The 13714-nt window shown below is 32.8% G+C and overlaps 3 protein-coding genes across 6 annotated transcripts in view; 2 read left to right on the top strand and 1 right to left on the bottom strand.

The window, feature by feature from the left end:
* The first annotated feature begins 2732 nt into the window (after window positions 1-2732).
* LOC108771127 (sideroflexin-1) lies at window positions 2733-4836 on the top strand. 2 transcript variants are annotated; one of them, XM_018523037.1, is made up of 7 exons: window positions 2733-2914; window positions 2988-3177; window positions 3403-3573; window positions 3676-3877; window positions 4172-4470; window positions 4576-4623; window positions 4725-4836. In XM_018523037.1, exons 2-7 carry the CDS (start codon window positions 2999-3001, stop codon window positions 4834-4836), a joined length of 1011 nt encoding a protein of 336 aa, XP_018378539.1. In that variant the 5' UTR covers window positions 2733-2914; window positions 2988-2998. The 2 variants fall into 2 exon arrangements, with proteins under 2 accessions (XP_018378539.1, XP_018378537.1); XM_018523035.1 differs by having other exon boundaries at window positions 2733-3177.
* Window positions 4837-5603: 767 nt separating this feature from the next.
* Window positions 5604-12677, bottom strand: Sfxn2 (sideroflexin 2). 3 transcript variants are annotated; one of them, XM_018523063.1, is made up of 9 exons: window positions 12545-12677; window positions 9377-9566; window positions 7605-7775; window positions 7157-7355; window positions 6802-6927; window positions 6536-6602; window positions 6329-6428; window positions 6151-6198; window positions 5604-6051 (listed from the first exon to the last, which is right to left on the bottom strand). In XM_018523063.1, exons 2-9 carry the CDS (start codon window positions 9532-9534, stop codon window positions 5937-5939), a joined length of 984 nt encoding a protein of 327 aa, XP_018378565.1. In that variant the 5' UTR covers window positions 9535-9566; window positions 12545-12677; the 3' UTR covers window positions 5604-5936. The 3 variants fall into 3 exon arrangements, with proteins under 3 accessions (XP_018378565.1, XP_018378567.1, XP_018378566.1); XM_018523065.1 differs by lacking the exon at window positions 12545-12677 and adding an exon at window positions 12431-12524; XM_018523064.1 differs by lacking the exon at window positions 12545-12677 and adding an exon at window positions 10074-10296.
* Window positions 12678-12996: 319 nt separating this feature from the next.
* Window positions 12997-13714, top strand: part of LOC108771142 (PWWP domain-containing protein 2A) — a 12359-nt gene continuing 11641 nt past the window's right edge. Inside the window, exon 1 of the mRNA XM_018523062.1 lies at window positions 12997-13714. Coding sequence (XP_018378564.1) covers window positions 13556-13714 — 159 coding nt within the window. The 5' untranslated portion in view covers window positions 12997-13555.

Here is a 13714-nt window from a genome sequence, read left to right as displayed (position 1 = left end):
ACATTTTTGTCGTTAATTTATTTTATTTGTTATTATTTTATTGTTAAAAATTAAAATTTTTTTAATGATAAAAATCTAAATTTTTTAAATAAGCTTTTTGTCTATGAATAAACGATTAGAATTTGTTCTGATTAATTGATCCCAATTTTTGTATATTTAAATGCAATTAGAATTGATCTCATCTCTAATCTATTCTAATTTCTATACATTCGTTACTGAATATGTTTTTTGTGTAGAAATACTGCTATAATATTCACTTACCTGTTGTTTAAAAATCTTTCAATTCTATTCGATTATTTTCGATTAAATTAATAATCCAGTTTGTAACGTAATTTACAACATACCACGCAGAAAGCCAACAAACCCAAGCTAATAACAATGTAAGGAACTCATACGTAATGACTTTTATTAAAATTTTGCATTCAATTGCCATGTTCAATATTTCAAGTCGTGAAAATTATAGACAGTCTCTATTACCGATAATAGTTTGATAGCGCACGTTTCATGTGGGTACTTATGTCTGCTCTGCAGGCGCTTTTTTTGTAAAGTTTATAACATCAAAATATTATATTTATTGAAAGACAACTTCAAAATATTATATTTATTGAAAGAAATATTGAAACTATTATTATTTTAATTTTATAATGTATTTTTTATTAATAAATAATAGTTATTAAATAAAATTATTTATTTAATAAAATAAGAATTTTCAAATTAATATTTTAATTTAATATGATAATTATCAAAATATTTTAGAATATTTACAAATATAAGATATACATAAATTGTTAAAAAGTTAAAAACCAGCTTATTCAAGTTTTCAATTCAAATGGAACAAAATATTTTAGACTGACTCCAAAAGTACCATCCCAAACAATTGTGTAAAGCACTAAGACAAATGTAACAGAGAAACCACAAAACAACTGAAATATTGATTTTAAAACGGACCTTCTAGTAAAGTAACAAAAATTTAAAAAAAAAAAAGGAATGCCATGCGGACTATGCCTCCACGTGGTGCATTCTAGGTAACGCCAAAATAGTCCGAAATGTAATTATTTATGTTAAAACATTATGAAATAAATTGTAATTGTGATTATGGAAAATAAATTACAATTTTTTTTAACATAAAAGTGGTTATAACTCGGAAACGACTTATTTCCGGACCTATGTTTATATAACTTTTTTTCCTTCTTTTTGGATTCCGAATCACTTTCCAAAGTATTGCGGGCGATTTTCCGAACACCCTGTATAAGCAGTCATGTTGTATTCATAATGTATCCTATTTTGATGTCAGCAAATGTATAACAATATATGCAATGCATTAGTTTGCACAATATGCTATATCATGCTTAGTTATCTGGGATGATATATTGTGTGGAAACTGCAAGTGTGATTTTTTTAATAGAGTGATTATGTATAAGTGCTTATACATAATATGATTAATTGATCAAAATAGTTGGCGATATAATTACTATTTTTGAAAATTATTTTAAGTTTATTTCAATAAGTTTTGTAATTTGTAAACAAATCACAAAACTCTTAATAAATTTTAAGTACTTCAGAAATGATATTTAAATATATATTTAATTGATACTTAAACAATGTTCAAATTGATTATGTCGATATAATAAATTTAAATACTGTTTAAGTATCAATCAGATATATATTTAAATATCATTTTTGTAGTACTAGAAATGACTGAAACCTCTTTGGCAATATTTCAAAAAGATTGCAGATTCCTTCTATGACATTTTACCAATCTTTCAACAAGATTTCATGTGCAAGAATCGCGGACAATTTGTTATTTCAGAGTTGTCTCAGAAATGTTGCAAACATATTTGTGCAAACAATTTTTATGAAATGTTTCACTTTTCAGTTGAAACGTTTCTGAGATATTTCTGAAAACTTTCGGTGCTGTATGAGTTGATTACTCAAACGAGGGTTCAAGTCCCGACCGAGGTAATATTTTTCGCAATAAATTTATTAATAGTTTAGTCAACATATTAACATCTTTATAATATTATGCTTGATTGCAGTATCAAATTATTAGAAATTGCTTGTCAATTTAATTCGCGATTACTAAAATAGTTTTAATTGCGTTTATAGTCCGGAAAAACAATTCGGCACGCATTTCAAAAAGACTGTAATATGGTATATATGCAAGTACATACATTTATAATATAAATTAGTAATTCAAGATTGAATAATTTAAAGCAGTGAAGATCCAGCTTCGACCATGATAGGCATTTTAAATTTCTAGCATTGATTGATTATTCATCAAATATAGCAGATCTATGAGTTTGGCATTATTATGAGATTTACACTGGGAGTGTTTCTCCGAAGTAAAACTATTCTATTTTGTCAACGTTTCTTAAAAATTGGCAAATACTTTGCCGATATAAAAGTTTTATGACAAAAGTAGTGTTTATATGTATAATAAAATGCTAATTCTATCGCTTTTATTTGAAACATTTTTTTTAAACATATTTTTCAAGATATTCAGGGATATTTTTTATACACCCTACATTACTGTATACCATGTATTACTTGAAAACGTGTAAAAGTGGTTGTCAAAACAACGAGTAGTAAAAGAATAAAACCAGCAATCTGCCTCTTTTTCTTTCTACCACACGCAATATCGACATGCAATGTAGAAAACGCATAATATATATATATTTAATCTGTTTATGTCAAGAGATTTGATTACAAGTTCATGATGTACTGTCAAATACTATTGTGACAAAGTGCCATTTACGTCAAACAGAATAAATAAGCGCTATGAGACAAAGAATGCCGGAAATCATATCAACATTATTATGCACCTGTTATCCTTAATTATAATTAAAACTGTCAGCGTATCCGTCTAAAAAATTAATTTAGCAAAACCTTTTTCGCATTTATCGTAGTCATTTTCGTATGTATATTTTTGCTTATACCAGCATTTTTAATCATAAATTCGAGCTATCAAATAACAAGAGAGACACTAGTTGGGCTGACAATGAAGAAGAAGGGTGGTGATAAAGCCGATGAAGGTAGGATTGATGTCGATAAACCACTTTGGAGCCAGGACACGTACCTCGGAAGATGGATGCATTACACCTTCATCACCGACTGCCGCACGATACTCGTACCAGAGAACAAATTGTGGGAAGCAAAAAAACTCTGCGAAGACTATAAGTAAGTTTGTACAGTTTTCTCTTCTTCTTTTTTTGAATGAGGTTCTTTATCAACTTAATTAGTAAAATTTCCAATTTTGAGAAAATCATTTATTGTATAAAAGATTATTTAAAAAATTCCAAATGTAAAAAATACAGCTATCAATTTTAAAGAAATTAATATTTCTTCTTATTTATTAATGCATGAGATAATCAACGCACAATACTATCTCGTTCTATTATTCAGGGCCAGAAAGGAGCCAGAGGATCTACAGAGAAAAGACATAATCTATGCGAAGAAGCTCAGAGACAGCGCCTTCCATCCCGATAATGGCGAGTTCATGCATGTGATAGGAAGAATGTCCTTCCAGCTGCCCGCTTCTGTCACCCTCACCGCAGCCATGTTGACCTTCTACAAGTTAACTTTCTACAAATAATAAATAATGCATCTCACGTTCACAAATTCCCGATCAATTCTCATTTGATTTTCTATTTTTATCGTCCGCTATATTTCCGTCAGATCCGCCTTCGGCATGATAGCATGCCAGCTAGTTAATCAAGGTTTCAACGCGTTTGTCAATTACACTAATCGAAATGCGATGAGTGATGATCCGCAGGATACCGATGTTATCCAGCAGGCGTTTATGCTCGCCACTGCAGCAAGTTGCGCGGCTGCTTTGGGATTTAGGAAACTACTTTCCGGAAGAGGAACTCTCTTTACAGTTAATTCATTTTAAATCTGATTTTTTGTTCCATTCTTTCCCGATTCCTAGTTCATTTAAATATAGACATTCAAAAGACGTCATTGATAAATAATTTTAATTGTCCTACATTGAAAATAACTACTACTGATAAAACTCTGTAATATGTCAAAAATCTAATATAATTCGTTGCCTCAAGACCATTGAATATTCCATAGAATTGTCATTTGTTAAGAATTCGAATGTTTTTATTTTAAATATCAAAAAGTATAATTATAATTGAGAAATGAAAAAAGTCGATTATCTTGCTCGTAGAGATTCGTTCCGTTTTGTGCGGTTGCTGCCGGCAATATGGTAAATCTCCCAATCATGAGGCAACGAGAGATCGCGCGGGGTATTCCAATATTCGCCAAGAACGGTGACGAAGTGTGCATCATGAAATCGCAAGTAGCCGCCGTCAAGGGTATTTCTGAATGCATCCTCACGAGGATAATAATGGCCGCGCCTGGAATGCTGATGATTCCAGTCATTACGCAACGAATGCAATCGTATTGTTTCTACCAACTTCGTCCATGGATCACTTTTCCCGTTGAAATCGGTTTATGCACACTCTGGTAATTTTCACAGAGATGACGTTGCGCAAATCCGCACAATATAATAAAATATTAATTACCTTCGGCGCTTAAGTTATTTTAATAAATATTTTCTCTTTTCTTCAGTTTGTTAGTCATGATCCCTTCGGCACTCGCCATTTTTCCGCAGAAAAAGTAAGGATTTAAATTAATTCTAAATATCTTTGGACAATAAAAAAATTAATTTTTTTTAATCAGGAACATATAGTATATATTAACAAGCTTTTTCTATAAAACTCAATGAAGTCAGAACTATTAAAGATATATCCGGAGGAGTACGAAATATTTCGAGAGAAAATGGGTCAGCGCAAATATCCGGATAAAGTTTACTATCACAAGGGATTGTAGTCCATATAAATAAATATAAAATTTATATTCTATTTTATAAAATAAATATACATATATATGTTATTAGATTTTCCATGCGATCTATAAAGTTTTTGTACTATCGAAATATCAAATTATGAAATGATCAAAGCTATAGAGACAAAATAATAGCTATTCAATTATCGAATAACATTTATTGACTCAACACTGTCATCATATTACTATGTTTTTCAATAACATATGTAGTAAAGTTTTTTTTATCGTATCACTATATATGGCAGCATTTTTACTTTCGACAGGCTTCTCGAAATTTAATAACATTAATAACATTAAGTAATATTTTAGTGTACAAGTAACAAGTTACATTTAAAACGTACGAAACTTATAAATAACATTAAGACACCTGAGAGGAACAATTAAGCGCTTATTGAAATAAAATTATTGCTACAATTTGTAATTATAGACGTCGATAAAGCACCAATTTATATTGTCGACATTTTATTCTTAAAGGCCATGGCACATAAAAAAAGTAAATCGGCCAGTTACAGTAGAAAATATAAGGCAATAACAGAAGCAGTAGCAAATTTAAAATGTTGCTCACTGCTTACATTTTGTTGCTTAGATTTTTTTTGTATCATAGCCTTTACTATTACATCTTTACTATTGTTTCTGTTGCATTGCGGGCTATCAACTTCTCTCTCATTATAATACTTCAGTGCGTTGATAGAATTTTATTTTATCACCACGTGGATATATTACGTTTTGTGACTAAAATTCTAATTTAAAGTTGACTAAATACTAATTTAAAGTTGACTAAATACTAATTTAAAGTTGACTAAATACTAATTTAAATATCATTATTAATATCGGTGCGACGGTCAAAATTTAATACTTTAAAATCATAAGAAAGAACTGTGCGTAAATGTTCAATAGCAAATATAAAATATTCCTGCTATAATAATTGACTATAATTAAATGAGTTATATTACAGTTTCGGATTCATCTCTGATCCAGCAGAAGAGTTTACCTCGTCATTGTGCCATTTAAAACAACGATATTTATAAAGGATGGAATAACACTTATTTTATCTCAGTTTCATAAAACTATAACTTTTCATAACATTATAATCCCTTGTTGAAATATAAATACGTCGGTAGTTTACTGCCTTCACAGTTCTTCGTTAGTAGCTCATAATTTTCCGGCTCCCAGCGTTGTAAGGTAGTTGCCTTAATGGAGCTACAAAAGACATAAAACAAAATGTTAAAAATAAAAAAAAAACAAAAAATATTGAAAAAAGAATTTTCGAATATGTAAAGTATCAAAAGAGTTGTTTACCAATTTTGTGGGAATAGCGCACACGCCGTCGGCACCATAAACGTCAACCTAAGATGTTTAACACAAATTTCACATAGTAATTATTTAAATGACAAAGATAAATGGTAAGGACATAATCATTTAATGACAATGATAAATGGTACGTAAAAATAAGATAAAAAAAGATTATGGTACTCACGAAATTCCGCACATCATAATTTGTATCGGTGCATGCAGTGGTTTGATTCTTTGCATCCACGCGTATTTTTCCAATTTTTCCATTATGGGCGGTAAGATAACTACGGAAATTATAATTTTAATTAGTTAAATTTATTATTATATAACGAATAAATTTATAGAAAATTTTAATAAATAATTGAAATTGAGATGTTTGATTGATACATACGCATGCCGGGTGCGCACATGATGATTCTCGAAATGACAACTTGACTGATGCCTTTCACAGCTGCGAGCTAAAATTGTTTAATAACGTTTACTAACAATTTTCAATATGTTAAATTTAATAAGATTTGGAATTTCGAAATTTAATATTATCTTGTCTTGCAAACTTACGTTTGATAAAATGCATAAATTAATCTTCATATATTTTGTGTGTAAAATTGAACAAATTTTACATACAAAATTTAATAACCAGCGACAAGTAATATATACCTTCGATTTTGTAAGTTTTCTGCCGTTCTCATCAATGAGATCCACGCCGTTTACAATTTCGTTCTGTCTCATTAGAGGGATATTAGCGCAATTAGCGGCTGCCACTGCGGCGAACGGAACGTACCTCTGAAATATGTTTTTTTTTCTTGTATTCAGCAATCTAGGTCTTTAGCAATCTCAGACACGTTTTATTTTAAATTATATACAGGGTGATCTAAAAATCAAAGTTTCAATATGGTCGATTTTACAAGTTAATCGACTACTTCAAATTTCGTTAAAAAGAAAGAATCATTAGTCATTGGTGTAAAATCTGGGATATTCTATGTAATTTTCAAATTGTTCTCACAAAACTTACGGTCATTAGAGGGCTAGCGCGCTTCTCCCAATACGATTTACATCCTATCGCAGTTATCATCGCCGCGACGGTCGCACTAACATAAGCTACACCTAGCTGATTAGTCGTTACAGGACTGTTAGCATTCCTGTTGGTGTAATTGACGAGCGCGTTAAAAGACTGGTTGACCCATTGCCAAAAAACTACTGCTTGAGTCGTCCTAGATGGAATTGACATCATCAGAAAAGAAGTAATAACTTGATTTAGACTGTGTGATAAATTTTTTAATGAAATTACGGGAATTTAATTAACAACACACAACCTCATGTTTTATTAAAATTAAAATTAAATAGATAAAGTGAATACTTATTTTTCTTGGCTGTTAAAAACGTTTTGGTTTTTTAAAAATATCAATATGATTAAACGAAAGGATTTTCAATGACCATCGATCGAAATTACTGTAAAATACCTGTAGAACTGAAGCATAGCGCCGGTGATGGCCATTCCACCCGGCACTTGGAAGGACATTCTACCGAAAACATTCTGCAAGTCGCCGGTATCCGGATGAAAGGCAGACTCGTACAGTTTCTTCGCATAGATAATTTGCTCTGTGGTAGTATTGGCTGGCTCTTTGCCAATTCTATAAGGTACAAAGTGCGAAGCTTTTCAAGCAACTAATTGAGAATACAATGCTTGCGTCAAATGCAACTCATAGGTATAGCCTCATTTTCGTTTCCAATAATAAATTTTAATTTAATGGAAAAATTTACGTTGGACTTATCTTGAAATTTCTGGATGGTTTAAGAATTGATAGAAATAAGTATATCACAAAAATATTTAATGTATTATCAAAAGTTTCCAAACATTTTCTAACAGATTAAGGGAATATTGGAGCCGCCTGTATTACCGATAAAACTAGCGTTTTTAATGTTTTTGTTCCTATCGAATTTCTTCGTAGTGATTTCACAGAATAAAAATTCCTTTCCCACGATTAAAATGTATACGCTAATGTACTTGTCACTGGTGTATTTCCCCAGACAGCACAAAATACTAAAAGATAACGAAAAGAGGTCTTTTTTAAATTGTCTTTCCGACAAAGCGAAAAAGTATCTAAAAGATGACGAAAAGACATTGTTTTTAGATTGTCTTTTCAGCAAGATCAAAAGATATCTATAAGACATCTTTTAGCTTTGTCGAAAAGACAACTTAAAAAAGACATCTTTTCGTCATCTTTCTATGGTTGTCATTTTCGCAAAGCAAAAGGTCGACTAAAAGATATCTTTTCGTATTGCCGAAAAGACAACATGAAAAAGATATCTTTCCGTTATTTTGATACTTTTTATAACTCATTCGCGAGCAGTACGCGAGATCGCCACCAGATGGACGTGATGGAGTTCAGTTTCTCGTGTTTGAAAATCATACAGGACAGAATAAAAGTATAGCATAATGAGAAATTTTACTCGTGTTCTAATGAACACTAATAAAATATTTTTTTGTAATCGAGTCGCCAAAGGGGACTATGATGAAAGATAATGACTCTTGCACATAGGACACGGTAAACATTGCAGGGAATGGGACGTATATTGTCAGTCATGCAATTTTATTTCGTTTTGTGTAAAATTAATTTAGGAATTCGATGTATTAAACGTTATATATATCAAAATATAAAAACTAAAAGAAGTATTAAAGATGACTAAAAGATATTCAAAAAAGTCATCCTTTAGGTATCATATGAATAAGAGTGAAGACTATAAGATGACTAACAGTGCGACATCTGTCGTATTTTAGTCATCTTTTCGTCGACTATATTCTTTCACTAAAAGATATCTTTATAACAATTTAGTTGTCTTTTAGTCATCTTTTAGACGACTTTGTGCTCTCTAGGTCGTGTTCAAAGCTGAAAAAAAAATTACAGATTTCCTTATCCATTTTACCTTCAGCGTTGGTCGCAATACTGACAATGAGATAAAAATGGATTTAAAAATCTGTAATTTTTTTTTCCAGCTTTGGACACAAAATACACCAGCGACAAGTACACTAGCATGTACATTTTAATCGAGGAAAAGAAATTTTTATTCTGTGAAACCACTACAAAGAAATTCAACAGGAACAAAAATGTCAAAAACGCTAGTTTTATTACCGGTAATACAGGCGGCTCCAGCATCTTAATGCGCGTCGAATCGACTAAAATAAAAAAAGAAATTTCACGAAACTGCGTGACGTATAAGTATTTCCTATCACCTGTATTGTTCGCACAACTTTTTAGCAGCTATCAGCTCTGATTCTGGTTTGACGCAGGTGCGGAAGTCGGTCATCCACGCGAAGTATTTCCATCTTCCCACGAAGGTGTTTTGATCCCACAGGGGCTTGTCTAGATCCAATCTTTCATTCGTCATCATGTCCAATTAAGAGGTGTCTCCAGCACAGATCTCTAATCAAGATTATAATTCATAAAATAATGAATTATAAATTTAGAAAATTGATTTTGTAAATTAAAACATATTACAATTAATATCTTTTCTTTTAATATATTCTTATATTTAGAGGAAAGTTGCCGATACTGATATAGGTCTCCTAAAGTGACACTCCCTTATTTCTCAGAAAGTAACTATTGTACTTTATTAATACTAATAAAATCAAGATCTGTTTAGCTAATTAAAGAAGTACAAACTCATAATTCATATATTTTGCAAACAGTATTATAAAAATTGCTTATACTATCTGATAGAAGATACTTTTTACTTTGTATTTATGTTTTTGAAGTTGTATTTTTATCTTTTGTTTAAGAAATATTGTCTAAAAACAAAGTGGTATGTCGGTATCGGTGACCTTCCTCTACTGTTATTTATAAATTGAAAAACTTTCGTTCGGTTTATACGCGCGATAAAGAATATACAGAGTGTTCCAAAGGTAATATTTTAAGACAAGATATACGTACTGCAAGTGTTATACAAATGGTCACCGGACGATGGACGTTCTGCGCGATCGTATGTTTCGTATAAGCTGTGCTTCCTTTCGTAATGTTACAAGAAGTCCGACAAAATAAGAATATATTTATAGTTCAGTACGCGAGCTATGCGCGTGAAAATAGTTCGCCGCGGTCAAGCATTTTTAATTTATACAAAGCAATTTTCGCTTCTTGTCATCGAAACATATTACGTAATATTTTTCCACGAGTAGAATAAGCATAATAGATAACAAACACAGTGCCATCTATTATGAGTTATAGAGCAAAGGATAAAGACTAATATTTATTATTATTATATACATTGCACGTAACCTTCTTTAAAGCAAATTTAGTGAAAAACGAATTATATCTCATTGGATAATGTAAATTAATCTTTTATTATTTAACATAATTTTTAAGTGAATTCAAAATAAGATTTCCTGTTTTGTTTCCTTTTATATTCTTCTTCATCAACAAACTCTTGTCCAAAATTAAATATATACTATTTAAAAATATTTAGTTTTGCTTTGGATCTAAAAAAAATACAAATTTATCACATATTTTTTCGAATTTATATTTCTATGTATTACAAAATTTATAAATTTTTTAAAAGTAATTTTTTATAATAGGGCATCTTTTTTATTTTGGCATATTATATCAAAATTTGGCGCTTTTCTTTCATAGCTAGGAATTAAATTTAATATTTCTCTAATAAACTCTTCAATTCACATTACAGATGCAAGTGTAAAACTATGGAAGCTTATGTTTACGCGAATATTTACGTATCCGTAATAAGCAAATATATTATGCAAGAAATAATATAAAGGGACATTTCGCGAAAGTTTGAACGATGTTGAATCGTTTGCAACGTCATGTTGGAATTGATAAATAAGCGTCATTGCGTATTATCAGTGTTGTGCCATTCACATGTCGCCGCTAATCATTTGAATGCAAACCGTAATTGTGCAAGTACGTATCACACATTCAAGAGCCCCAGCACATTTTTTATTAATAAAATTATCAAGTAAAACATAGCGTACTAGCAAAAATTGTAACGATTAATTAAGGGAATTCTGGAATCTCCTGTATTACCAATAAAACTAATGGAAAAAATAAAAAATTACAGATTTCTTTATCCACATTTTACCTTTAACGTTGGTCGCCATACTGAGATAAAAATGGATTAAAAAATCTATAATTTTTTTTCTAGCTTTGAATACAAAATACATCAGCGACAAATACATTAGCATATATATTTTAATTGTGGAAAAGGAATTTTTATTCTGTGAAACTATTACGAAGAAATTCGACAGGAACAAAAACGTTAGTTTTATCGGTAATACAGGCGGCTCCAACATCCTCTTAAATAAAATGCTTTTATTATTTCCATTGTCGTTAACTAATTTGATTTAATTGAACAAATTAATTTGGTTTAATTGATAAATTATTAATTTTTTTATTACAATTATAATCCTTCATCGGCAATGTAAAATATTCACCCTTCGTCCGCAATCTTTGGTCTGTTTTCTATTCCTGCACTAGACTGTTCTGGAACTCTCTTTCTCGCTTTAAACAAATATCAAATGTATATCTATCTTTAAGTTCCTAAAGTGTATACTAGTTCAGTCACAAAAAACAGACCTCTTTATTCATATTCGATCTTTAGTGCAAATTTTCATATAAAAACTTTTTATAAAAATCTAAAAAAATTTTTATATATTTATCTTTAACGAATGCACAAGCTTTAACAAAGAATTTTTACTATCACAGAAATTAGATTGTTTTACTTATTTCTTTATAGATTTAATTTTATTTATTAAAATTCGCAATTGAAAATCGACTGTGCTTTTAAAGTCCAAAATTTCTGGTGAAGCTTGTTAAAAAGTTTTAATTTATACATTTTTATAGGTTTTTCCTAATCCCCCCCCCCCCCCCCCCCCCCCTCTCTCTCTCTCTTATTTTTCTTCATTATTCTTTTTTTATTGAAATATCAATACAAATTGTAACCGGATTTTTTATCGTTTCATTATCTATTCAATTAAAACTATTTAAATTACTTAATTGTAGCTGTGTATGATGAGAACGTGTGAACATAGCTTAACAAGCATCAACATATCATACGCACTTCCCGCATTATCATTATTTCTCTCATGTGTCGCTTTATTTATCTCTTCCAGCACTTGTCACAGTATATATCGATTCTGCGCTCTCAGAAAAGTTGCGGTCGAAGTGACCTAACCCAGTTTTTCGGTAGGATGCACCGGTAACCACAATGGTCGAACCAATTCATCAACCGGTCGTTTTTTACATTAAATGTCAATAACATAGGCATGGAGAAAGAGACTTACGCCGCCACTAGGATCGCAAATTGGACCGGTAAGAATAATTTGCCCTCGCTGCACTCGCGTCACCTTGAATAACTTATGCAACATTTTATCAAAGCATAAATCCTAGTCACTCACCCTGTCGTGAAAACACACGCTACTTCTGGAACTGCGCTCGGCCGTTCTCGGCCGTTCTATCTCAATGCCGGCAAGTGCCGAACCCAGATGTGCCGTATGCGGCAAACGCCAGCGAACGCCAGCGAACGCCGAATCCAAAAGGAGCGATACCACATGCAATAATCGCACGACAAGACCTCTTATTACGCTACTGATACCGACGAACGCGCCCTTCAATGGGAAAGTTGTACCAGGCTGCGTTCGTAGCGCTTGCAACATTGTTTGTAACAATGTCAATACAGTCTACTCTCACATCATTGCCCGTCATTTTAATTGTATAATTAATCGAAGACTGGAAAATCGGAGATTTACGAATGGGAAGGTACAGCCACACAGAGATGGAATTTATGTTGGTATTTTCATGTTAATTTGCATAAATTTACTTCTCTAAAAATTTGGCATCGATTGGCAGCATTATTCATCTCAGCCAGAAAAGTGCAGAAAGTGAATACTCCAGGGCCCTTTAAAGGATCATTCGATGAAAGATACGGACCTGGTGGGCCGCCTCCAGCAAGCGCAAGCGCACCAGGGGCGGCGGCGCGGCGCAGCCACAGCCAGCTGTGTGGGCTGCCAGGTTAAACGTCCCCTCTACCTGGCAACCAACTTTTGCCCCCACCTGCCCCCTGGCCGTGAAGCTTTACCGCCCGCTTCACCACGCTTCACGCGGTCTTCGCACACAGCTGCAGCCGTCGTTCCTCACGTCATCCGGTTCAGACAGACTGCGAGCGAGCGAGCGAGCGAGTAAGGAAGAAAAAGAAAGAGAGAGAAAGAAACAAGGGGCGGTGCGTCGCGGCGCGGAGCGGCGCGGCGCACGAGACGACGACGGCGACGACGATACGAGACGAGCCGCTCGCTCCTCTCCGGTCGGCTCGGTCGTAGCGGAGCGAAGCGGAAAGCGCAAAGCCCACACCACACCACACACCACCAGCTTACTTGCACGCTCGCTCGCAATAACTTTAAACTCGAGCCAAGATGGCGGCCGCGGCGGCGGAGGCCCCGTCCGCGCACCTCGCGCTCGCCACGGGCGACAAGATCCTCGTGACCGTCGAATCCGCGCTGCCCGACATCCTCGTGGTATCTTTCATCCATGGCGCCAAGTGCTTCCAAGGTGCGCTGCTCGACGCCACTAAG

Source organism: Trachymyrmex cornetzi, unplaced genomic scaffold (genome assembly GCF_001594075.2).
Source record: "Trachymyrmex cornetzi isolate Tcor2-1 unplaced genomic scaffold, Tcor1.1 scaffold1399, whole genome shotgun sequence".
Taxonomy (NCBI): Eukaryota; Metazoa; Arthropoda; class Insecta; order Hymenoptera; family Formicidae; genus Trachymyrmex; species Trachymyrmex cornetzi.
This window is presented reverse-complemented; position numbering and strand designations above follow the sequence as displayed.